Raw genomic sequence first — 26,463 nt, forward strand, 5'->3', positions numbered from 1 at the left:
GTTACCCAGATTACAGTAAAACACTGAAGTTCACAGTGCCACAGCTTTTTAAGTGGTAAGTACAGAGGTCTAGGAGAATCTGTAGGTTAGCTGTAGAGAGAAACCACACTGTCTGGTCTGGCACCAAAAAAGGGCCTATTTTGGGAAGCGTGGACCGTTTAATTACCATTTCAGAGTCACTGTGACATTCGTCTAGTGTCCCCCCCTCTGTGTCCTGCTTGGGGAGGGGTGGGCCAAGAGACAGAGGGGTCTCATCGTACTCTTCCTCCTCTGACTCCCCCTCCCCTGGAGGATTTGAACCGCGGGTCAGGAAGTCAGAGCGTGTCCGCGCCATGCGGGCTTTTTTATGGCCTGGTCTGGGAACCTGATCAACCAAACAATAACAACACAAGTAAAAAGTGTTCCTGTGACAACCCCACTGTGTAAGCAGGTGCTCCTTTGATCCAAGATGGTCTCTCCCTAATAGTTCTTACATTACATAAAAAAATGCACATGTGAGTAGTAATAATAATAATATATTAAGAAAAAAAAAGTTTTTGGTGGTGTTAAATGTTCATTAAAAAAAATTCTCACCTCACGACCTTTCAGAAGCTTCAAGGATTTAATGTCTGAGGTTCTGGCCTCCTTCTGAATGCCTGCTGACTTCAAGCTACTGGCAAATTCCGTTTCAAATCTGTAACAGAGTCGGTCATTAGGTTTCTGTTAAATTAGTTTCTAATATTTGAAACAAGCATTTCAAGTGAGTATAATAAACTTACTTTGATAAGGCAACTTTGTCCTTGGGTGAGAAAAAAATGTCAGTCTTGTTAACATTGGCACTCAAGGTAGAGGATTTCTTCTGGGCTTCTTTGGAAACGCCTTCTTGAGACTCTAAGGTGAGTTTTGGGGACCATCCATCTGACACATTCCGTCTATCTTTTGGACTTTCTCTTATTTTTGACGGCATACTTTGTTTGTCTTCTGTTTGTTTTGAGGAGATGAATTCAGGCTCTGGCTGAACTATAGAAGGACTTCTGTCTGTGGCCTTTCTGGATCTCTCTTGCCTACTTTGCTCAATCCTTTGCAGGGCCTCACCTCTCTGTTTCTCAAATGTCTCCCTTTCAACTTTGGCAATGTGTGTGCGTTGTTTTTTCAGGACCTCCTTTTGCTGCCGGATCTGATCCATCATCTCCTTCTCATTCTTCTGCTGCTGTTGCTTCTGCCGCTCCTGTTTGGCCTCGTTGAGTTTCTCAAGCCTCTCCAGCATGGACCGGGTGGTACTTTCACCCTGTGCCGGGCTGGGAGGCTCGCTGGTCTGAGCTGAACTGTCCCTTACTTCTAGTGGCTTCAAATCAGCTGCATCAAGCATGGATTCTTTTTGCATGCTAATCACAACCACTACTGGTCTGCGGCAAGACTCCCTCCCTTCCTTTACTGGCTTTTCTGGATGCTGTGAGGTGGAGGTGTCTATATTGGACTTTGCAAATATAGAGCCACTCTCTGGCGGAACGTAGAAAGTAGGGAGAGAGTTCTCCAATTTAGGCAAGGCAGCAAGCTTTTCATGTTTGACTTTTGAGCTGTTTGATAGAATGCCAGGTTCAGGAGAAAGTTTATTTTAGGGCTGCTGGGGAGCACTTCATGTTGGGTTGGTATTGAAAATGAAAGGTCCCCAGGCTCGTCACATGGCACTCTCTCTTTAGCATAGTCCTCTATACTAAACAGCTCGAAGCTTCCTTTAGAGCTTTGGCTATCTGGAGTGCCTTGCGGCGAGAGCGTGCCATCATTGACAAACTCCACAGACCAGCGCCTGTCCTCAGAAGGAGATGTTCCACCTGTGGCACGCACCTTAAGCAGCTCTAGGCTAAACTTGGCCTGCTCTAACTCTCGCATACGCCGGCTCTCTCTCTTAGCCCGTGTTTTCAGGCTGGAGTCGTCAAACTGCCGTGCTCGTTCTCTGATCACCACCTGAGCTTGGGGTTGTGCGTCTGCTGCTTGTCCTTGCATCTGTTTATCCTTTTGATACAGCTCCTCCGGAGCAGCCTTGACATCACAGAGACGGGGGAAGCTTCTCTCCTGCTCCGTGTTATTATGGTCTGTCCACATGTTTACATCCAGGCCCATGATCTTTAGTTCTTTCTCCTGAGGAGTTGAGCTTGTTTGTCCATTCAGCAGCCGTGTGTCCTTCAACTTCTGCTCTCTTAGTTTCCGGAACCTATATGTTGGACAGATACCAAAAAGACAGCAGCTGAACGGAAAACATAGATAAAAAAAAAAGTGTGTATGTATGTATGTATGTATGTATATATATATATATATATATATATATATATATATATATATATATATATATATATATATATATATATATATATATATATATTCAACGAAACAGAACAAAAACAACTTTTCCCAAAAAACCCAGTTCCTGCTTACTTCTGCTGTATTTGTGTAAGTCAAGAGATTTCTGCTTGGCTACTAGTAAGAGCTAAGCGTGAACAAGCCAAGACTATGGATTGGACTGATCCAGGATATTTTAGGTGCCTGTGTTATTAAGCAACATGCCTAAACAAAGTATCTCTCTTTAGTGATGGTAGTCGCTTACCTCTGCCTTGCCAAAGAGCCTCGACATGCTGCCTGGAAGAGAACGATAAGGTGTCGCTGGTGCGTGTACCGCTCTCTGGCCTTGTAGCTTCTCCATGCAGCCTGGATCATGACAGCAGCTTGACCACGTCTATGGCAGCACAGTATCCAGTTCCTTTGAATTACCACTACTGCTTCCTTCCATAGCAGAAATTTGCGGCGCTCTAGGAAACCTCTCCAAGCCGACTGAATGCAGATTGCTGCTCCCTGCCTGACGTTATTATCATACTTCAGCAGCTCATCTTTTTGCTTGACCTGGCAGTTCTGCCACCAGTCCTGTGCATAAAGAGAAATACAGTGTGTGATGTCTGGTGAGTAAATTTGCAGTCAGCCTTAAGATGATTTTTTAATTGAACCCTGGTGCAGTTTGCCTAAGATTGGGTAAAATTTTGTGTTTTGTTACAATATAATTTCAGCCCTAAAGCCAATATATTTGAGGTGCAAATTAATCCATTTTTGTATCATGCTAACACAAAAACACCTGTTTCTGTATTAGTATTACGTCATTAGACATAAACATCAGCTTTGTGCTCAAATAAATCTCCTGAGGCATTCTTCCAGCAGTTTGTAAAAAAACTTTAATGCATTCGTGTCGATGAAATATTGACTAAAATGTTTAAAGTATCTTGATTTATCAAAGGATTGACATTATAGTAACAGTACTCGGAAAACATTTTTATTGTTAATACAATATTTACAGTTCCATAGACTTTGGCTTGTTGCACTGACTATTTATTTTTGTTCCATCAAGTAAAGCTTCACCATATGTTCTCTTAAATGAGCAGAACTAAGCTACTAAAAAGCTAAAACATCTGAAGAGCACAAAATTATCAAAAAGATTTTTTTTTTTTGGCTTTTTTTGGATTATGCAGACACGAAGAACCAAAGAATCAGCCAACCAAATTCATGAACAAGTACAAAACTTTATAGAATGAGAGAGTACAGAAAAACTAAAATCATGCATAAAGAGCTGGAAAAAATTGTTGGTGTATATTTAAAAAAAGATACCTGTATGAGGCAGGCAGCATGTTTCATCCTGAGAAAACTCTTCCTCTCTCGCACGGCTCGGAAACGCCGCTGAAGATTGATGATCCTCCGCAGCACCTCCTGATGGAGCAGATCCTGTAGCCTTTGGCGAGCCACCTCACGCATGAACACCTAACCCACACACAGGTCATATTAGTGACTCCATACCACATATTACACATTTTTCAGGAATGTGACTAATAAATTGGGCAGTGTGTGTCATACTACAAGTATGGATTGTTGTCAGTTGGATGCCTGATCCACTTAAATTAAATTCTACTATAGTAATGGATTCATTAAATGCTGAAAGGTGGAGTCATACCATTGTGCGGCCCACTTGAAAGCCATCAGGAGCGAGGTCCACCTGGCAGAGGTAGTGTCTGATGTCCTCCTGCATGGCATGTAGGTCCTCAGGCAGCATTACATGAAAGTGCCGGATAAACTCCTGATAGAGCATGAGAGAAAAATGATCCTCATCAGATCTTTTTCTGCTTATGAAACATTGTGCATGTGTGTGCGTGTGTGTGACAAACAGCTGTTCAAGACTCACAGGGTCCCTGTAGTGATTATTATACATATTCGAAACAGTTAAGTTGATTAGAAAATCATTTATCTTATCACAAGGAACAAAAGCCTTCTTTTCTAGGCTATAGGGGGTGGGTAGCATTAGAAACAGATGCTCTGTGTATGTAATTATTGTAAGCCACATTCATAAACAATAGAGAGGCTGTGGAGGAGGTCAAACAGCCAAGGTGAGCACACTGTCCAGACATTCGGCAATAAAGGCTGCACGTCACTCCAGTGACAGGGGATTTACTGCAGATGAAAACAGTTTAATTCGGTTATTAAGGACTGGCATTGGCGCACGACTGTAAGCTAAATTTGAAATGATGACAAATGAAATGATGGACCCATTAATTCAAATATACACTCACTAACAAATGCCCTGCTGCTCCAGAAAATTCAATCTTTCCACTAAGATACAGGTCAAGAGCCACAGAGTAAGGAAAAATAGTCCCTGTGACTTTGACTTCTTCAGAAACTTATGAACGTCGGGGATGAACATTTCGAAACATTTTTTATTCACAAGTATTTTAAGTAACTAAAATTACCACTGTTTACCAACATGGCGATTCGAAAAGTATTTACAAACACACAATGTCTTGTAGTAAGTGAGCTACAGCAGAAGCCCACATTGTGTTCAATACCTGTTAGATAAGAGCAGGAATCTGAGGCTTCAGTGGATACAGGCCATAGAGAAAATACATTGGAAAAATACCAGGTGATTTGATAAATGAGTCAATAAATAAACGAATGTATATATTATAATATATGATATCCTGTGACAATATCGCAAATATCAGAACCGTATATTTTTGTAATGTAGTAGTTCTTGTTTATATGCACTTTGTTATAGGCATCTCAGCTATACCTGCCCTGATGTTAGTTTGTGAAGCTGTAAACAAAATATAAAGAGCTCACAAGTGCTCACAAGCCCACAAGTGGGAATTACAGACCAATTTGGGCAGACCGAGAATTCCGATTACCAGCTCACTATTCTCATCGCTGCAAATCCAATCCTGTTCATGTAAAAGAGAATGTATTAAACACTTGCATTCTTCTGTGAACCTGTCAACAAAATCTATTATTTTGCTTGTATTTAGATTTTAATGTACTATTTCAGGGTTTTATTGCTGCCTTGCAAAAACAAACAAACAAAAAACATTCAAATAATCTAAATCAAGTACATTTTCGACCTCCTGGTACACGGTGTAAAACAATAGCAACAATGATAATAACTCAGGCTGACTGACCGCGCCTAGGCACAGAAGACGACAAACTGGAAAGAATGATTTTAGCACTGGATACCATGGGTATGACCAAACACCGGAAATGATCTAAACCTTATACCCCCTTCAACAGAGGAAGAAAAGTACATTACAACTTCCCAGACATTGTTCCAAAAAGTTTTTTCTGGACTGTGTGAGTGTGTGTGTAAATACCTGAAAGGTATATTTGATGCTATAGCCTGATTGTCTGATGCGCACAGTCTCCAGCATGCCTGTGTAGCGAAGCTGCCTCAGTACCAGATGGTCATTAAATCTCAAGGGCAGCTTATAGAAAGAGAAAGAAATAACATGAACTCTCGCCTGTTGATCTGGACATACAACTGGTACTGTGTAAAACATTTTTAATAATAATAATAATAATAATAAATATATAAAACCACACACACACACCTTCTCTGCATTTGATCGGATACACTTCACAAAGTAGGGCTCAGACTGGCCAAGAGTCTCCATCAGTTTATTAAGAGATGTCTGGAGAACAAGGGAACAAAAAAGGGAGAGAGAACATAAATACAAATCCATTATGACTCAGAGGTCACTCATCTTATACCCTGTGATGGACTTCATTTAAAGTGTGAGAGTATGTCATGATTACCATAATTTAAGGATGCTTTTAATCTAGCTTCTGTTGATGGTTTTATGACCTATTTAAAAGTAATGAACACGATTGGTGTAAAGCGAGCTATCGGTGGGGCAATTAACTTCCTGCGAGTTGAAACAGAGTTCATCTTAAAGGACAAAGGAACCGGGGCGACATCACTCACAGCCGGGGCCCCACCTTAGCTTTCTACATGTGTGAGTGCGTGTGTGTGCCACTGGCTGAACTGTAGGGAGGAAGGAAAATCATCTATTTTGGTGGTCAGGAATTCACTTTCTCTTCTTCCAAAAGAGAGAGAGTAATCAGACCCACAACAGGATGTGGGAAGTGAGGTCATCCGCACATTTGTGCAGACCTGCTGCCAGAGGCTGCGTGACTATACACAGCAACGAGTGTTTACGGCTCTCTGACGCATTCTCAGCAACATGGGAAATCTGAATCCCATACATTCTTAAACGCTGCACATCAGATAAGGACTCAAAGGAGATTTTGCTGTTTAATGTCACCCATTTTTTCCTGGTTATATAATAAATAGGTTTTTTTTAAGGGGGGAGTCATTAGACAATGGAAAGGGCAACAAAAATGAATATTAAAAAGAATAAGTGAAATAGCCAAAACAGTCCGTTAATAAAAAAAGAATATTGGGAAGAAAAAAAAAAAAAAAGACAACATGACAATTAATTTTGCTGAGGCTCAAACAACTAAGGTAGTACTACTGTGGTCAGCCAAGCACAGCACTATGTGGAGAGAGAGAGAGGCGAGAGAAAGAAAGTAAGACACTAACCTGAAACTGGGCACTAATACTTGGAGGTTTCTTCTTCTTGTGGAGGTGCAGCAGGGACTTGGTGATGCGATCATGTAGTGTCAGGTTGCTCAGGTACTTTAGGGACTTCACATTCAGCAGGTGCTGTGGCGCATCACACCAAAACCAACATCAAAATCTACAGGAAAATCTCACAACTAAAATTAAAATAAAGATAAGCAGTACTGCAATAGTCACCTTCGGAAGACTGGGTTTCATTTTGTAGTTTTTGTTCCTCCTGCACAAAGAAGAAAATAAAGTTATGATTGACAGTAGACCAGAATATGGTCACACTGCAGAATATGTTTATAAAGTTTGGTGGTGGGCTCAAATCTGCTGTGTCTTTAGAAAGGCTGTCTTGGGGAACGTGACAAAAAGGGGAAAAAATAAATAAAAAATAAACTTACATCAGAATGCCATGGGCTCTCTCTAGGAGCTTGCTGCTGGTGGAGTTGATGAAAATCCCATCTTCATCTGTGATTGAGCCACCGGAAGATAATCGACTTTGTCTCCCAGAGCGTCCATTCTTGCCATCACTGATGGGCAAAACATGAAATGCACATCAAATTAAAGTATGCACATTCTCAAAAGTATCTACAGCTCAGTTCCAAAATTGCATGCACATGGGCTCCATGTGGATGACTTCAGCACATAAGTATCGTTCATGAAACACATAGTTCTGCTGCTGAAAATCTTGACTACAGCTGTCGGTGCATTTGCGAAGTGTCCTTTTGGCATTTGTGAGGCTTATGGAGTTATTGAAGCTATGGAGGGAAACATGATCCAATTGGGAATTATTTTTTTCAATTCATTCATTCATTTTCAGGAAGCCCTGCACAGAGCCACCATGATCTAAAACCTCTAAAAGATCACTAGACAGGAACTCACCAACCACATGCTTTTTGATGGAGTAAGGAAACAGAGAGGAAAGTCACATGGAAACAGGGAGAACATGTAAAACATCACAAAAGACACAAACCTGAACTCTCATGTTTATCAAAGGTGATAGGAATAATGAAATATCCTACTCAAGTAAACGTATTGTTATTACAATGAAATTTTACTTAAGTACAAGTCAAGTTACTGGTTTAGAAATCTACTCAAGTACAAATAAAAAGTAGCTCATTTAAAATGTACTCAGAGTAAAATTTACTGAGGTTTAACAGCAGGGGTGAGGTTGTAGTGTAGTTTAAAAAGAGGGGATATAATTTCCAAATTAAACAAATAAGAAACAAAAAAGAAACCCCACTACAGTCCATGACTTGGGTCTAAAGTGAGTTATGCACTATCGCAGCAAAAAAAATCTAATTAATAATCTCCTCCTACAGCATTATTTATGATAATGAGAGCAATCGAAAATGCAGATTGAGAATTCTGAAAGTGAGCGAATCCATTAAACAACTTGCAATTCAGAATGAATTCATGAATTGCTTTCAGCTGGGGCTGCATCAGTGGCATCTGTCTTGTCCGCCGCCACCTTCCTTTCTTGTGAATTTAGCGCTTTGTTCTCCTCCCATCAACCATTCAGTGCAGTAGTAGTCGTTGTTTCCAGGGCTTTCCACCTCTGGTTGTTACCTACTTCTTCCTCTTCTTTCGGTTTCTCCCATTAGGAGTCGCCACAGCGGATCATCAGTCTCCATGCCCCCCTGTCCTCTACATCTGCCTCTTTCAAACCGATATACCCTTGCCTCAGAACCTGTTCATGCCCTTAAGGAGAACAGGACTTCAGAAGATGGAAGTCCCTACACCAGTACTAGTCCTGCTTTGTGATAGTAAAAATAATCAGCGGCTTTGTAGAAAACAATCCAGGTGCTTTTTACAGGAACTTTCTGAACTGATTTTCATGCAAGCAGAGACACCACGTTGTGTTAAATGGTTGAATATTAAAAGCTCACACAGTTCCTTCTCAAATATTACAAATATATTTTGTAACATATTTAACCATGTGTATTATAAGATTTAGAAGGGATGTATTATAAAATTTAGTGGATGCTTAATACAAAGGCTCAGATCAAAAATATACGCCAATAAAATAGTAATATTGGGTTTTATAATCGCAATATAATAGTTTATATTTTTCATTAGGCTATGAGCAACTAATGTGAAAGTAATGTTCTTTTAATCGAATGTCTGTCCACACCTTTGCATATCTAGGGAAATTAAATGACACTTCGTTTGTGTACTGATTGCTAGCACTCTGAGTCAAATCCCTGTGCGAACTTCAAGAACTGGCCCTTCAAGGTAAAGCCGCTTCTCCTTCCCCGGCTGAACAAACAGAAGCTCTTGTAGCTTTTCGGCGGTCAGGACGGTTAACCCTAATCCCAGTAAAAACCATTTAACACAAACCACTTAGGCATGGACTAAACAGAAAAGAGAAGATGGGGGAAAAAAAGACAATCCGCTCAAGTCTTTGTTGTGTCCAGGCAAAGAAAAGCTAGAGCACATCCAACTCGTGGGGCAGCAGGAGGGCTGTGGCTGCAGAGAGGTTTATTTTGCAGCTGTGTGTGTGTGTGTGTGTGTGTGTGTGTGTGTGTGTGTGTGTGAAATAAACTTGCTCCAGTGGCTTCACCACACACAGAGACAGAACAAGGCCTGGGACTGAAGCTGCAGTTTTATGCACAGTCCTGGGGAACAACTACAAAATTCCAGTCAAGGTGGGAATGTTACGGAGTTTGTGATTATTTTTGCAAAACAAAATTGATTGTCGGGGGCATTCCTAAAGTTTTTAAGGTAATGCTTCTGGCACATATAAAAGATCCAAAAACAGATCCATAAATCAGAGTAGGCTTATACATTAGGTCGTCTAACAAATGGGATGATGAGCTAAATTCCAATTAGTTAACAGTGAAACTGAATTGGTTAAAGAGATCAGTTTGTTTTTGGAATGCTGTAAAGTTTTTTGGGTTTTTTATATTCAGTAAAGCTGTGGTCTAAAGTCTGGAGGATTCTGTGATTTTTGTGGAATTATATCCAACATGCTTAAGAAAAAGTCAGAGCCCAAAGGTCCAGGTCCAGATGCATTATGACAGCAATAACGGCTGGTCCAGTACCTCTGGGTGATTTTAAATCTCTGGCGTGCATGGACATGCAGCACAAAGGAACTGTAAATAACACTACTTTCATAAAATGATATGAACCAAACTCTTCTGAATAAATAAATTATCTAGCAGTCTGGATCTATAAATATTCGAAAGACAGGCCACTCTTTCTAATGGTTACACAAAAAATCTCCAGCATTTCTTAGGTTTAAATTTCATGCATGATGAGGGTGTAGGCTTATGCTTCATTCTAGATGCCTGTCAAACCCATCATTCACTCTTTAAACGAAGACAAACATCTTTATTTTGTGTGCAGAAACAGTTAAACCATCTAAATAGTTTCAGGCTTTGTGAACCTGGACTCCTTCGCGGATGATCAGAAGCAGATGCCGCGTGGGGCCCATTCGAGAGCGAATCCTGCTGCAAGTCAGAGTCAGTGTGAGGTTTGGAAGAACTCAGATGCTCTGCGGTAGACTGTAGGTGGTGGTGGAAGATTCAGTGGAGAGTGTGTATCCTCTCAGCTCTGTCCTCTGGGCGAGCACAGAGCTGCGCTTTAACACCACAGGAAGCAGCTGCATGGAGTTTAGTGCACACTTTGTAACCCAGCCAGCGTGTGCGCTTGCAAATCACATTGAGGGAAAACAAAGGAGCTGTTGTGAGCCACTGGCCGAGGACGCGGGGGCTAATCTCAATACCATGGAGTCGTTTAGGAGGTATGAAGTGAAGGAGGCATTCTTGTGCTCGCCACATGCTTATCTGTCCCTCTTTAAAGGCCAGAGAGGATCTTATCCACATCGCTGCTAGTCAGTGTTCGTCTTTATTTTTTAATCATTGTACTTTTCATTTATAGTGGATTTCCTTTATTTATTTACTAGGATTTCAAAGGGACAAGAAAATGTCAGGTAAATTTCATTCCATGAGAACTTCATCTGGGGATTTTTGGAGACATTTGTGAGAATTTATGGGAATTAATTGGAAATTTAAATAAACTATCATATACAAACAAACATTAGTTTTGTCATAAGCTGACAAAGATTCAGATGGACATTTGTTGACATTATTTTGTGTGCAGGATTGAAGAAATGATATGATTATGTTAAGGGGGCATGCACAGTGCATGTAGAGGTGTGGCCTTAGCAGCCCTGCAGTAAGTGTGCTGTGTGCGTGCACAGGGTAGAAATTCAACTGAAATTGCATAAAATCTGGCTGTATGCCTTTTTTCAACTACATTTTCCCTGTTATAGGCTAACCTGCAATTTTGTAGATTCCCAGTGCATTCCCATTAATTCCCATATATTCACTTTCAATTCCAATGGAAAGTTTCTTGAAAATTCCAGGAATTTTGCAACCCTAGTCTTTACACATTTGTTTGAAGAAGAGATTTTTGCATTATATTCTCCCTTCTGCTTAACTGCTTAAAATAGAAATCATGTAAAAATTTAAACTTGTTAAATCTGCTGTATATGACACTATACTCTGAGTTCTTACCGGTTTGAGCGCTCGTTGTTACTGCCCTGAAGATCTGAGAGCGGTGTGCGAGGAGTCCTCCTGCTTCCACCTGAGACAAAACACACACACAACACATCTCTTACACAGGACAAGAGCTTCAGTCACTAAACCGACTTTACAAACACACCAGACAGATAAGAGCACATGTGAGCTTCATGTGTGCGATTATAAAATTAACAATGATTATGAATTGGGTGGATGCGAAATGATGAGTTTATAAAACATGCTTTGAACATGAGAAGAAGAGAAATGCACAGTCACAATGATCTGTATCTGCATAGACTAATAAATCTGAAAATCTTCAATACTGAATTATAGATTATTTCGAAATTCTTTTCCTCTCATTCATGGTGTTTATTTTACAGAACTGGGTATGCTTTGAATTAGACAGAGTGTAAACATTTTATAAAGCATACAACAACAAATCTTTAAAAAAAAAATTAAAAAAAATAAAAAATTTATATGAAAAAAAAAAAAGAGATCAATCTGTCTTTCTCTGAAAGTTAATAAAAGAAAAAAAAGTCTCTTCCATATCAAAATACATAAAAGCTTTGCTTCTGACAGTTACAAAGCTCTGACTCTGGAGACTCCTTTCCCTGATGTAAAATACATTTCTCCTTGTCCAATTCCCACCCACAGCCACCTCTCTCCTATCACATAACACCTACCAACTGGGAACAGTTAAGGTCTGAGACTTGTGAAGCCACCGCACTTGTTTTTCAAACCAGTACATCCCAGGGCCACGTAGAAAACTCTGAGAAAATTGCTATACTTCCTTTTTAGCTTTCATGTGCTTACAGATGTCTACAATTAACTAGTGTGACTGACAGAGTAAAAAGAGCCAATCAAACATAGCCAAATTGGCTCTCAAACTTATTCGAACGTGTAATCTGCAAGTGAACTTGGGAGCAAGTAATGATTAATTATGGTTCCTTAACAACATTTATTTTCAATCTCTATTAAGCTTTTACTATGGAAATATATATTTTTCCATATAAACCAGTAATTTGTAGTTTGCATTACTGCCAGAGCTGCTGTTATAAAAAAAAGAAAAAGAAAAAAGTGCTAATCAGAATCAAGAACATAACAGAAATATAGTAAAAAGTGCATACAAATATACACTGACCAGGCATAACTTTATGGCCAGCGATCAGGCATAACATTATGACCACCTGCCTAATATTGTGTTGGTACCCCTTTTGCTGCAAAACAGTCCTGACTTGTCGAGCATTAACAGTATTGACTTCTTTGGTACGCTTTGGTAAGCTACAGTTGCTCATCTGTTGGATTGAACCACACGGGCTAGCCATTACTCCCTACGCAAGTTACGCTCATGACCCCGTTGCCGGTTCACCACTGTTCCTTCCTTTGACCACTTTGTTAAATACTGACCATTGCATTCTGGAAAAATCCCACAAAAGCTGCAGTTTTGGAGATGCTCTGACCCAGTCGTCTAGCCATCACAATTTTGCCCTTGTCAAACTCGCTCAAATCCTTACACTTGCCCATTTTTCCTACTTCTAACTCACTAACATTGAGGACAAAATGTTAACTTGTTGCCTAATAATATATTCCACCCACTAACAGTTTCCATGATTAAGAGATAATCAGTGTTATTTACTTACTGCTCACAATGTTAATGTCATAAATGTTATGCCTGGTTGGTGTATAAACGATATATCTGCTATTATGCATGCTAAGAGAGCAGGTCTCTACTTTGCCTTGAAGCCGTAGAGGTTAGCGATGTGCCACTAGACCCCACACACACACATATACACACATGCGCACACCCACACCCATACACAAAGACGGCCGTTAGCGAGAGAGACATGTGCAGGCACAGATGTGTCATTTGACATCATGCAAAAATGTGCACTGACACAAAGGCAGGTGCAGAACCAAAGGGTTTAGACACAAAGGGGAAGAGCAGCCACTTGTGGTATTACTTATATTAGTGCACACAAAAAAACCCCAATGCTGACTCTATTCCAATTGATGCTTTTTCGAAATATATTTCATCGTGATAAAGGAAACCACACCCTTTGTGTTGTATTTATTTCCTAGAAAATGACCCTCACAATTTGACATCTTTGGGTTAATTTTAGCTGGTGCCCCTTGTACGCCTTGGCCCCTTTGTGCATGGAGTGGAGACGGAATAGTGGAAAGGCAGCCTTACTGTACTTCTCCTCCTTGCACCTCTGCAGGATCTCTAAGCTTCTCTGATGCACAGGGTGGTGCAGAAAGCTAAAACTATCCACACTTTTCAAAACTGTGCATGGAGCAGCAGCGTCATGCCCTTGGGAAGCACAAAAAAGGGAGAGATAGAGAGATACAGAAGAGAAAGATTAAACAGGGAGAAATAAGATGTGCAATTAACTAGAGAATCATCTGCAAAGCTTCAAACATATGTATATATAGAGAGAGAGAGAAAGAGAGAGAGAGGGAGGAAGAAAGAGGCACATAAAATGCAGATAACAAGCAATCAGGCGTCAGTGATGCACACAATGTCTACTTTTCAAATCCTTTCTTTGTGAGTAGTTTTATTAAACTAAACTAAATGAAGAGACCATTTATCTTTGCAGAATTACACAACTCATTCATAGAACAGTCATCATGAAGGAGTTGTGTGTTTATAAATACAGTCTAAGGTAAAAAGGTTGAGTCTAACTGGAGCATTTAAGAGGCAGTACTAGGGTGAGAAGCACTTAAACTAAAGCCTGATGCCTCATGCAGCCAAACAAACAACCGCCTGCACCTTTAGTGCTCGAGTAAGTGAAGTAAAAAGATCCAAGCTGACTGCTCTATGAGATTATACCTGCAGCACAGTAAAAGGAAAAAGCTACTAAAGAAGATCTAAAAAAAAATAAATAAATAAAAAAGAATAAAAACATTAAAGGTGCTATGCAAGACCAGTGAGCAAATACAGAAGCTGAGCTGGCTTGCAAAAACGCACACCCACACAGACACACACACACACACACACACTATGTTGAAGCTCTGTTATTATACAATAAACTAACATTGATGCATTGGTGATCTAAATCTAAATGCAAATAGGGTTATTTATTTATTTATTTTTTAAAACAAAGTGACACCCAGTCATCCTTTTAATCCACTTACAATCCCTGAAACAGGTTCCTGAGTTCCACTCATCACATAATGTTTAAAATTGATCTAGATTCCTTTTTCTTTGCTCTTGATGTTGATAAGACAAAGAAACACAGCTGGTCATTTTATAAAGAAACGTTGCTGACTGTTACAAAGAGCTGAAGATGTGCACTACACGGCTGAAAATCTTACAGTTGTGCAAATGTAACCAATAATGCAAAGCCCAATATGACGAAAGATTTCACGTCAAAATTTCTGTTAAATATTTATGTGAATCGGAGAAACCAGCCTAATTCATGATTGTAGGACAATGTGTGGTCGGCGTGTTTTTGCTCTCCCATCATTTTGTAGGTAATGCTCAATAGTATTTTTTCAACAGCTGAGAACTGCTGCGGGAAGAACTTTTTGTGTTTCTTAATGCTTTTTACCAGTGTCTTACTAGAGCCCTGCTCTTCCACACCACTAATTCTCCAGTAAAAAGCTCTTCGGGTATCACACTCATTCACTACATCCTATGTGACTAGAGTAAACACCTGAAAAGGAAAGATCTGTCATCTGCTGTTCGTACCTCCGCACAGTGTATCCTGAAAAGAAAAAACTCACCACTCTTCTTCTCAGTGTGTCTCCTCCCAGCCTCCCTGAAGGCCACCACGGCTCTGCAGTAGGCACGCAACACAGCCCAGCGGAATGTAGCCACCGGGTCGATGCCAATCAGGCCACCAATGAAGGTGTTTCTACTGCTCTTCAGCAAAGCGACAATGTCTGGCCGCATGTGATCTGTGTTCTTCTCCCTGAAGTCCTGAGTGCGGAGGAAGAGAGACTGGCTGAATTAACCCTTATACATGTAAAATCCTGTATAACCTTATTGTGTTTGTAGTTAAACTGTAGTTGAAATAGCACATTTTCTAAGAGTAAAAAGCCACCATTTCAAATCCATCCAAGTCCCTATGTACGTTGCGTTACATCCACATTCTGCTAATAAGAATTGAGGATTTAAATAATATAGGGAGAATAAATGCTCTCTGGAAATATGAAACAAAAAACCTGGAAGAGAAAGAACAACCCTAAGCATGTTGTCCAATTACAAATATATTAGATCATACATTTCTACAAACATGAACATTTATGAAAGCCATCTCTCAACAGACGTGTGAGATTACAACATACCATGTGACAAAAAACTAAAAGCAACTGTAAGAGAAGTGGAGAAAAAATAAGTACAGTATGTTGTGGGAAAAGAATAAAGCTAGATGACTCAGTTCATGTGAACCTAATGACATGATTCAACAGAGATGAAACTGTACACAGACCATTCCATTAGCAAAAACTAATTCATCACACTGTTCAGCACAAGCACCTCAATTGCGCTCTACTGAGGTCCATTTACTTTTAATGATGTTTCTTTTTCACAATACAACAGACTAAACAAAAACAGACGCGAGCGCTCTCAATGTTTATACAAGTCATCAGTAATGATTGCAGTAACTACAGGCCGGAATGTGTGCGCGTGTGCAAGAGCCCCAAATCATGATTTAATTAATACGACATGTTCTGGCAGTGTGATTAAGCACATTTGTCCTTCGGGTTAAAGAAAAGTTACTACAGCTTTTACAGAACACCTATCAGCTGCCCATTTGTTTTTAAATCAGAGATCTGCTGGAGCCTATGGAAAGTCGTTTTCATGCTCACCAATCAGAGTATTAGACAACAAAATTGATTACAGGAACACCAACATGCACTGTAATGCAATGATGTCATATTTTCCAGCAGCGTTTATTATTTCCACCTTATGGTTAGATCTGGGTTAGGAATAAAAACGAGTGTGATCTTGTTATTACTTTACCGCTCCGAGATCCTTTGAACGTTGCGAAGAGTTATGATATGCTGCGCATACTCTTTGAAAGCTTGTAATTATTTCCTTAAATGCATCGCGGATGTAAGATGAAGGAACAATAGCAATTCAATTAGGTCCGTCAAGAACATTACAGCAAACTGTTAAGGGTAAGGATATTACTGAATATGCAAGACAGCTGCACATGGATCCTAAGGTCGGATTGGTTCTCAGAAACCACGTTCTCAGAAAATTTACTGTGGTGCAATACCAACATAAATATTAGTGGTGGAACTGACTAAACAATTTAGTTTTTGTGTCACAAATAGTTATGTAGGGTTCTAGAAGGTTACTGAGTAGTACCGCTAACACTTTTCCTATTACAGATAGAAGCCTCTTTCTACCGAAAGGTCTGTCTGTGTTCCAACCTTCAGGACTGTCAAGATTCCTAAATAAATAAAACAGATAAAAGCTTTACCATCGCTGGCCACAACATTTCTTCTTAAAAAACAAACAGACAGGTGTTTGGAATCTGAGGGCCCATCTAGTGAATGTTGCATATGATCTCCGTATGTACATAAGAAACGCAAGTGAGTGTGTCAACAGCAGAATTCATTCATCGAGTATAAACCAGCCCTTTGGAAATCATTCGCTGCCATATGGAAGATAACAGCAGCTTTTATTTGCTTTATGAGCATTTTAATCACGTTTTATCACTACTGTTGAATCACTGTGAGAATATGTGAGAATTCCGAAGAAAACTGTAAATCTAATGGTTAGTGAGTGCAGCTCTCACCTTCACACCGTACTTGACCTTTCCAGCGTAGTGTTTGATGATAAAGGCTGGCTCCATGACTGTAGGAAATTCGATGTAGCTGTTGCCCTCGTGTTGCCGCTTGAACTTATCCAGCAGTGTCTGGTTGGTGGCCTGCGGAAAGCTGTGACAGAACAGAATTTTAGCTTTAAAGTCAAGTTTATGCTTATAAGCCAAATAAGCAAACAGAAATTCCAAATTTCTTTCACGCTAGCAATTTTCAGCAAGACTTTAATAAAAGGGGGGGGGGGGAAGGGAGAGAAATAAAAATGCTTTTAATGATTAAAAATATATCATTAAAAACTACTGAAAGTATTCTTATGAAAAAATTTAACCCATAGCAACACTACACATTTAATAATGACATGTATTTTTCAAGAACAGGGTAAAAACAAATATGTGAAACTCACAATAGCAAAAATAACTATGTGCTGGACTATTTAAAGAATCAACTACTACAATGAACCCATTCATGGTGTCTTAGTACAGCTTCCTTTTAAACTGAAATTAGGAATTAATATTGGAGCCCTGAAGGTTACCGAAGTCATAAAATACAAGAAGCAGCACCAGACAAAGGTCGAAATAAAAAGGGCTGAGTAAAATGCTACATTGAATATTAGTAATCTTTAATGCTGTTTACACAGCAAGGCTAACTGTGACAGGAGGCTGAAGGTCAGGGATAGACAGACAGAAGTGGAGAGAGGGAATGAGATGCAGGAATATGATAAACATAGCCAGTTCCTTTAGCCTTGGGGGGGAACAAGAGCTGCTGCCAGTACTTCAACAGAAAAGCAACAGCTACAGGAAGAGGAAGAATGTGCCATGAGAGTTGAACTATGAAAACCACAGAGTCTGATTTCGAGCTATTTTAAGAGGTTTCCCTAATCGTGAAACGATAAAACAGGGATGCAAAAAAAAAAAGGATCTCAGTTTTCTTTCTTAACAGTGAGCAAAATGTCAGTTCATTTCAAAACACAAGTGATGTGATCCAGGAGCATGACAGGTTTGTGCTCTTTTTTTTAGGGCCTTACATGTGTCATGGACCACCCTTGTTCATTGAAGAGGCGCTTTCGAATACTTACTTGCACTCCTCATCCAGTAGGTGGAGCAGTGCTGTGGGTTTCTTGCTGATGAGGTTGATGCAGCCGGTGTTGTCGATGTAATCTATGTTATGCCAGGTGATGCCCTCTGCCCTGTACTCTTCCTGATGGGAGAAACACAACAATATTAACACGCCTTTAAAACACACACATTTGATGTGAAACTCTGACCTGACTGTGTTTGATTTAGAGTTCACGATAAAAGAAAAGCAATAGTGCATGACTAATAGATGAACAAATCACACTGCACTGTCCCACTAGGTGATTTTCTTCTTCACATAAACAAATTAGTTCATACAAATGAACTATAATGCTGTTTTCATTACAATGTGTTATGCTTCCACATGACTCCACCCAAGCCGAGGAATTTCTTTCATCTCTGGACAGCAGCCAGAGCAACATAACAGGCCACCAAAGTGTTTAAATGTTTTCATGACCAAGACTGAAAAAACGTTCCCTGAGTCTGACTGTGGTCTCTGTGGTTTAATGATATGAAAAAAAATTCTTCACATTTTTGCAGTTTTTCCCTCCATCATTTGCGAATGTGAAAGTCTACCAGGCATGGTTTCCTAATAATCAGTAGCATCTTTCAGCCTTGTTAAAAGCAAGAGCAGAAAATTAGATACACAAACTAGAAAAATAGCTAGTTATTTAACCAGCACGGTAAAATCACGGCTCATGTAGGGTAACACCAGGACTAAGAATCAAAACAAATGGACAACTAAAGCTCTTTCCAATAAAATATTTGAAGAAAATAAACTATGCAATACCATGACTAATAATACTCCTACATAAATATATCAATAACACAGTTACTAATGAACTAACGCGACCCAAGCCAACATCCCTTTTCTTGTTTTTCTTGCACAGTCTTCTTTTGGCTGATGAGAGGAATGAGCTCAAGCAGCTTCCAAATGAAAGCAAATAAAACCCCATTTACGACATGCCCATAAATGGCGTAGTGAAAAAGGAGGAAAAAACCACCATTAATGGTATAATGAGAGCGTGTGCGGCGTGTCCGCCTTTTCCAAGAGCCACTCCAGTGTGTTTGGATTTATAGACAGCAGATGGCATGCATGCCAGGCGTAGCTGAGGAACAAGCAGAATATCCCAGAGCTGAGCCTCAGCGCCTGCTATTCAGTCAGCACGCAGCACGATGATTACTACTAATACTACTGACACATCTATTAAACTACGGCTGCTACTACTTTCGCTACTCCGGGTAATATTTCACAAAAGTGTGCGACAATAGGCATTACTAATCGTCTAGGCACGCTCCATCCCCAGGTAGAAGTATGACAATGTTTTTAAACCACTAAATTGGAAAAGACACGTAACCCTTTAAGTTCGTCCCACAATCGGACACCAACTCATTCCTGACACTTGAATTCACTATTTTTCATGTCTTCATGCTATTAGAGTGTGGATCTTGGCAGAGAACGTCACATGCCCAAGTGTTTGTATAGGAACAAATGGGTGGTGCACCATGAGGTACTTTTACCCCATCCAAGAACATTCAAATAAACTTGACCTTAACTGGCCACGAATGCAAGAACTTAGATTTTAATAACTGACAATTACAGGATCATAGAGTTTATGTAAAAGCATGCACACGGATGATTATTTACGAAATGCTTTCACACAAAATAATGTGGCAGTATGTAATGGGTGTGTCTGAGTAACACGATTGGCTGATGTCACGCCACTTCATCCTGATTTACTATGGAGTGCCAAGTTTAGTGTTGCTGTTAAGAGAAAACAAAAGAACTAAATAAAGCAAAGAAAAAAGAATCTTTAAAATATTTGTATATTTCTTATATGCAAACAATGCGGTCAAAAGTATGTGGACACCTGCCCATGACACCCATTATAAACTTGGATGTTATTATGACCGATACTCTTTTACTCAATTCAATTCATTTTTATTTGTATAGCGCTTTTAACAATGAACATTATCTCGAAGCAGCTTTACACAGATAATGTGGTGATAAAAATTTTATAATTTTCTGTTTTACTAAAAGTCAAAGAGTAGACAGACACCCAGACTACATCTAAATGTATGCACAGGTTAATAAATCCTCACTTTGATTATCAGCCTCAGACACCAATCTGCCTTATTCCCTGAGGTAAAAGTCTCACAGCATTTAAACAAGAGCCTCAATGTGGCTCACAGAGAGGAAATAATAGCAGGTTTATTCAGTCAGTACAGTTGATAAAATTGTATTAAGCTCATTTAAACATTTTATGCAGTGTGTATGTTCTTATTTTCTTTTGATTTGACATGCAGGAAAACAAGTAGGTCATATCACCGAGTCATGTAAATGACTTAAATCGGTAGAAATTTCCCTACTGCGGGACGAATAATGTTATATCTCATCATAGTCTGATGATTAGTGTAGGAGCAAATAACACTTGGTTAATGCCACACACATTCTGAAGTAAGTTAACCAATCCTACCCACTCATACAGTACGTAAGCGGGAAATAAACACATCAATTAGATATACATTCATTAAAATAATAATCGTTTTATTTTGACCAAAGATTTAGAAAAAACCTTCTTTAAACAATCTAAAACTTCACCTGTTGTAAAAATAATTTACCTGAGGAAAAGGACATTCTTCCCAAAATCAACCATGAGCAAACTGTGCCAAGCTTGAAACCAGCCTTAGTCTTATTACCCTACAAATAGACTAAATTTGTGTCTTTTCTGAGAAACACACCTTTAATGTAATGTAATTTGCAATTGCAAAGTTCTGAATGCGTCTTTGTATTAGAACTGTAGAAGCAATGCATTAGTGTAATCTAATCAAATCGCAATCAGATCCCTCACCTTTGATGCCAGCCGTCTGTGGCTTGTAATAAAGATGGCAGCTTGCATAAGGGAGCTGCTCTTTTGTGGACTGCCAGCAGTGATTTCTGCTGCCTGATCAAATAATGGAAGCAATCAGTGAGGCGAGGTGAATCTGATCTGGCACTTAAACGAGCGCGAAGCACTTCAACCCCCTAAAAGATGTACTCCACTGTCTCCTGAGCAGCAGAGCGAGACTCAACATCACCAAAAACTAAAGAGCGCATTAGCAGTGAAGTACACTTAAAGATGAACACATTTGAACAGCTTCACTAAAATGTGTTCTAAAACAACACAGGGGTCAGTAAACCTTCAGCTCATCAATGGCATTGTATGGATTCGATCTCAGAATTTCTGAATGACTGAGTGAATCATTTTCCAGCACCAACAATTTATTATTTATATTTTATACACGACACTCCTGCACTTCCATATATCAAGTATAAAGAAAACGGCACACAGGTTTTTCTAATCATATCATGCTCTTTGAAGCTTTCCAAATGTTCAGATTAATTAATAGCTATAAAGTGGTTTTCTGGTTCAGGATTTTGGGTTCAGTAAAACTTCACGTCCACATTTACCCCCTTCCCTATTTATTAGCACTCAATACTCCACAAGTCCATAAGTGAAAGCAACTAAATGCAAACCGAAATCTCTAATCGATTCACAATACAAATACAAGTTATAATTCTATAAATGATATAAATAAATAAATTATAATGCACAATAAAATGTTTGAAAATACACACTCTACACATTCTACACAGTGATTCATAAAAAAATCTATAGTGCACAAACAGCTTCATTCCTGATCAAACCTTCACCTCACCTCAGAAGAGCAAACCGATGTGCAGAAGCACTATGAGCTGTGACAGTAATCAGTGTCCTCTCTCGGTCTAAATAGAAGCCTGAACCAAACACAGGCTTTAAAAGGTGAGTTACAAAGGCACCACTCACACTGACAGCTGGTGATTAAAATGAAGAGCTGTGGGGGCTGTAGGTAGCGCAGGCAAACAGTGAGCAAGTGAATGTTGATGCAGAAAGCTACAATAGAGCTTTTCTTTTTCCTTTTTTAAAATGCCTTTGCACAAGACTGGTTTCTTGAGTCCTCTTACTAGAGCTGGTTTATATACCATAACAAACCCTGTAATTATGAAAAGCATGATGTAAAGCTTTCAGCACCTATGTGAAGAGTCATTTGCCATAGTGCATAAACTAAACCCCTATCCAGGTTGTGTGTGTGATTACTGCATACAAGAAGCAACATTGTATTTGTTCATAGAACAATTTACACCATATAGAAATGACCGGCTACCTTGTGATTAAACATAAAGAGAAGAATTATAGATGCTATTCGCACTATAATACCTTTGTGTGTGATATAAGGATTAACCCAGGACAAATATTTCTAGGAAAATGACAAACACAGCTACTTTTTTATGCTACCAAGTTAAATGTAACATTGGGTAATGCATTAAAGATTTCATCTGCGTGGCGGGCCGGCTAATAAAAGAAGAAACTGTCCAAGTCTGTAACTACTTTAATTAGAAATGAGTGCTGTACTTCTTTTAGTAGAGAATAGTCAGTTTTTTTATGTATTACATTACAATTCATTGAAAAATTTAGATAAAACAAATCCTGAATTCAAATCTTGTGTCTGTGCCATTACATTGAGTGGTGTGTAAGCCGTTATTTTCAATTTGTGTGCAGTCAAAACAACTCGGGTTGTAATTACTGGCAGTAAATCTTGTTATTAGTCTGAAAACTAAGGAGTGTGCGGGTGAAGGAGATATCAAAGAAAGCATTTTGGATCTTAGTGTTCACCTGCTCCAGCTTAAAGATGTGCTGGTTGAAGTAATGCTGAAGCCTCTCGTTGGCGAAGTTGATGCAAAACTGTTCAAAGCTGTTGTTCTCATAGTCTTCGAAGCCAAAGATGTCGAGGACGCCGATGGATAAGATCTAAAAAAAAAAAAAATTCAGTCAGTAAAGTGTTTATCTTTGAAATATTTGTGAGAGTACAGCTTACTGATGCATTGTCAACATTTTATTTTGGGGTGGAAAGGGGCAAGAGACCAGGTCTAAATACATCTATTATGCAAGAGCTGCATCTATAATTTACAGATTAAACAAGCACACTCCAGTAGAGAGAAGCACAAAATGGCACACTAAATCCTCATCAGATACACCCAGATCATAATCCATTACAGCTGGAATATGCTGGACAGAGCTCTTAATCATTTCTCTACTTTCTCTTCCACCATCATCTAAATAAAATCTCTCACCTTGGCCGACTCCTCCAGCTCTCGGTTGTTGAGCAGGGCGTGATTTATTCTGAACACGATCCAGTCAAACAGAGCGCTGTACAGAGACTTAGCCATGGAGTCACGCACAGTTCCAGCCTGAAACACAACAGCATAAAGAGAAATTTGAAAGAAATAAGAAAAAAAATCTGCAAGCAAAAGCATGTGTGATGATGTGTGCCTCATCCTGGGCTGGAGATGCTGCAGTAAAACAAAACTGTGTTTCCACGAGAAGTTAGAAGAAGTGAACTTTCACCATGTGTACACCGCAGGCACAGCGGCTATACGAGTGGCACCGTCTCCACACGTCCTCGTGTGTATATTAAATCTGAAGGATTTAACGCGTCATCCAGTAGATGGCACGCAAAAGCGAAAATGTCTTTGTCCATCTGGTTTCCGCAGGCGAACTTCAATGTTTTGTGATTTCATTTCACAGTAACGTTAAACAGACCGGCAAGCTCAGTGTCTTACTAAAACTTTCTCCACAGCATCTCTAATCAAAAATGCAGATCATTCATTTAAAAGTATTTGCTAATTTGGAGGATCTAGAAGACTGGAATTCTGATTCAGGCCTTTCAAAAGGGTTAAGAGTCTAAAAATTTCAAACACTCACAGAAAGAGGAACTGTTGTTAGTACTTACTAAAGGTCTGGATTAGTACAAAAGGATGCTGTTTAAGACATAACAGTGCTCAACTTTTTAAATGTGGTCCTAAAAACCAAAAGTGTTGGAATGGAGGTTGTAGCTACATGACAGCTGCAATAAATTATGGCAGAGACTGGACTCCAGTAACTTCAGTGACTAGTGTAAAGGCATGAGCAGTGAAAAGCTTGAGAGTGGAAACTGTGAACATACACTTAGGAATACAGGCAGCTATATGAGACAGCAAGAGAAATACAATTAACAATCTTATTAATAGTAACTATATTTTGTTGTGGGATTAATTTTAACTTTAACTACACTTGTGCTAAAGAAGATCACAGAACAGAGAGTGCACGAATACACATGTTACTTTGAAAAGAGGTTAATGCAAAAACTGTGGCATTAGTCAACGGTAATACTAATGTCTGCTAAATGTGTACATGTTTAAAAAAATTAAAACCTGCAAAAGACTAACAGGTCTACAATTATGCAGACAACAAAAAAAATATGTTTTGAATATGCAATTCGGGACGAGACACAAAATTACATGCAAATTAATTCATTTAGCACCAGCAACATGATTTAGTACAACCTGAATGTCACTTCAGGAACAGCAGTTGTGTTTGAAAATAAATACAACCAAAGGGCAATGATTATACTTCATTAAACCCATTCATATCAATTACCACAATTAATGTCAGCATATTATATCTTCATCACTCGTTATTAATGGCAGATGTCTTTATGTATGACGGAGATCAAACTGTAACAAATAGTCATTTTGTTAGAAATAAACAAAAATCAAAGATATTTTAACAGATATTAAAGATTTCTTTCATATATCTACTAAACAAATGGTATTATTTGACTGTGTCCACATTGCTCATTTTGTAACTTACACCCTTAGTATTGCTATTACCTAGTATTTTAAATAGTATTTTGACTTGCCTCACCCCCTTTAATCAAACTGATCTTATACAAGTAATTATTCATAAACCTGGTAAGAAACAGTTAAATCCTTATGTAAATATAGTTTGCTGCAAAATCATTTATACAGTTACTCTTGCAAAAGTAGCTACACAACCCCTACTCAGTTCATGTACAATTTAATACACATTCATTTATTATAAGTTTATTTATTACACTACACAAACAACTCTTATTAAATATTTTAGCTCTTAGTGTTTACTGTAAAACACAACCCCCCCAAAGCTACAAGATACACTGCTATAAAGAGAAAGAAGTTATTAGAAGAGCTGGTTTCAGATCAGAGATAAATCAAGCCTGTGTCAATTAAAGTGTGTTTAATAGACCTGGTGTAAGGTTCCTGATGGAAAGTCTGCATGAGGCGGGAAGTCAGCCATCTGTGTGTGTGTGTGTGTGTGTGTGTGTGTGTGTGTGTGTGTGTGTGTGTGTGTGTGTGTGTGTGTGTGTCCACATCAGCTGGAATGTCACTAGGAGCTGTGCCTTTTATTTATTTTTAAAGCAGCACTAATGAAAATGGTTTGGATCTATTCTGAGCGAATGTCATTTCCGAAGCTAAAGCCAAACACAATATTGAGTTTATACAAATCATTCTACGGCAGTGTATCACCAGGAATTACACTGCTTGGGCGTATTCTGTGGTTAGAAAATAATCAATGACTGGGTGGTGTGATGCAGCCTTGATGTGAAGTACAATTTCTGTTACCTCCCTTAAGGTGATTATTTTCCTATATATCAGTCCTTCCTGAATAGTTTTATTTTCTATATACCATAGCAACTAGCCAAAGATTTTTATAAAATGTATTAACAAAATGATAACTTATGCTTTTAGCCATTAAAGTTGTAAAACATCTATGAAACCATGTAGTTCCTTTTATAACTTACATCAGCAACAGTGCCCATACCAGCCCCTAGTTTATTTATAAAAAACAAAAAAAAACAAAACTTTAGACTAAAATTGACTAAATTTCTGGCAGTTTAACTAAATCATTCCTGTGTACTGAAAATGTACTGACTGCTACAAAGTTCTGTGAAGAATGCCATCTTAAATCTGTGAAAAGACTTCACCACATCAAACATTAATATTCCTGTTCTGTGGTGCTTTGTTTTTCGATTTGGAGCAAAAACAACATTCAAACATGCGGTTATGAAAAATGAATTAACATCTAATTAATCAGTCATAAACAAATTCAACAGCCTTGTATAAGACTGCATATCTAGATTGTACATCTAAATATATTTGCACTTTTTTTTCCCAATACCACCTCTTGTTATCTAATATTTTCTTATATAATCTATTACTTCATTCATTTTTCTTATTATTTATACCTTTGGGCCTTTTACTTAATGCACAATTTCTGAGCGGTCGATTGGGTTTTCATTTCACTGCAAG

At 38.9% G+C, this 26,463-nt stretch overlaps 1 protein-coding gene across 1 annotated transcript in view; it reads right to left on the bottom strand.

The window, feature by feature from the left end:
* The window catches only part of myo9aa (myosin IXAa), a 93,084-nt gene that overhangs the window by 12,094 nt on the left and 54,527 nt on the right, over positions 1-26,463 (bottom strand). Inside the window, 19 exon segments of the mRNA XM_046857124.1 lie at positions 167-364; positions 574-673; positions 759-1,524; positions 1,527-2,191; positions 2,582-2,895; positions 3,628-3,777; positions 3,968-4,090; positions 5,649-5,759; positions 5,886-5,966; positions 6,878-7,000; positions 7,094-7,133; positions 7,303-7,431; positions 11,422-11,491; positions 13,619-13,738; positions 15,154-15,349; positions 17,178-17,319; positions 18,278-18,399; positions 22,970-23,104; positions 23,428-23,544. Of these exon segments, the coding sequence (XP_046713080.1) occupies positions 167-364; positions 574-673; positions 759-1,524; positions 1,527-2,191; positions 2,582-2,895; positions 3,628-3,777; positions 3,968-4,090; positions 5,649-5,759; positions 5,886-5,966; positions 6,878-7,000; positions 7,094-7,133; positions 7,303-7,431; positions 11,422-11,491; positions 13,619-13,738; positions 15,154-15,349; positions 17,178-17,319; positions 18,278-18,399; positions 22,970-23,104; positions 23,428-23,544 (3,702 nt within the window).

Source organism: Silurus meridionalis, chromosome 9, assembly GCF_014805685.1.
Source record: "Silurus meridionalis isolate SWU-2019-XX chromosome 9, ASM1480568v1, whole genome shotgun sequence".
Taxonomy (NCBI): domain Eukaryota; kingdom Metazoa; phylum Chordata; class Actinopteri; order Siluriformes; family Siluridae; genus Silurus; species Silurus meridionalis.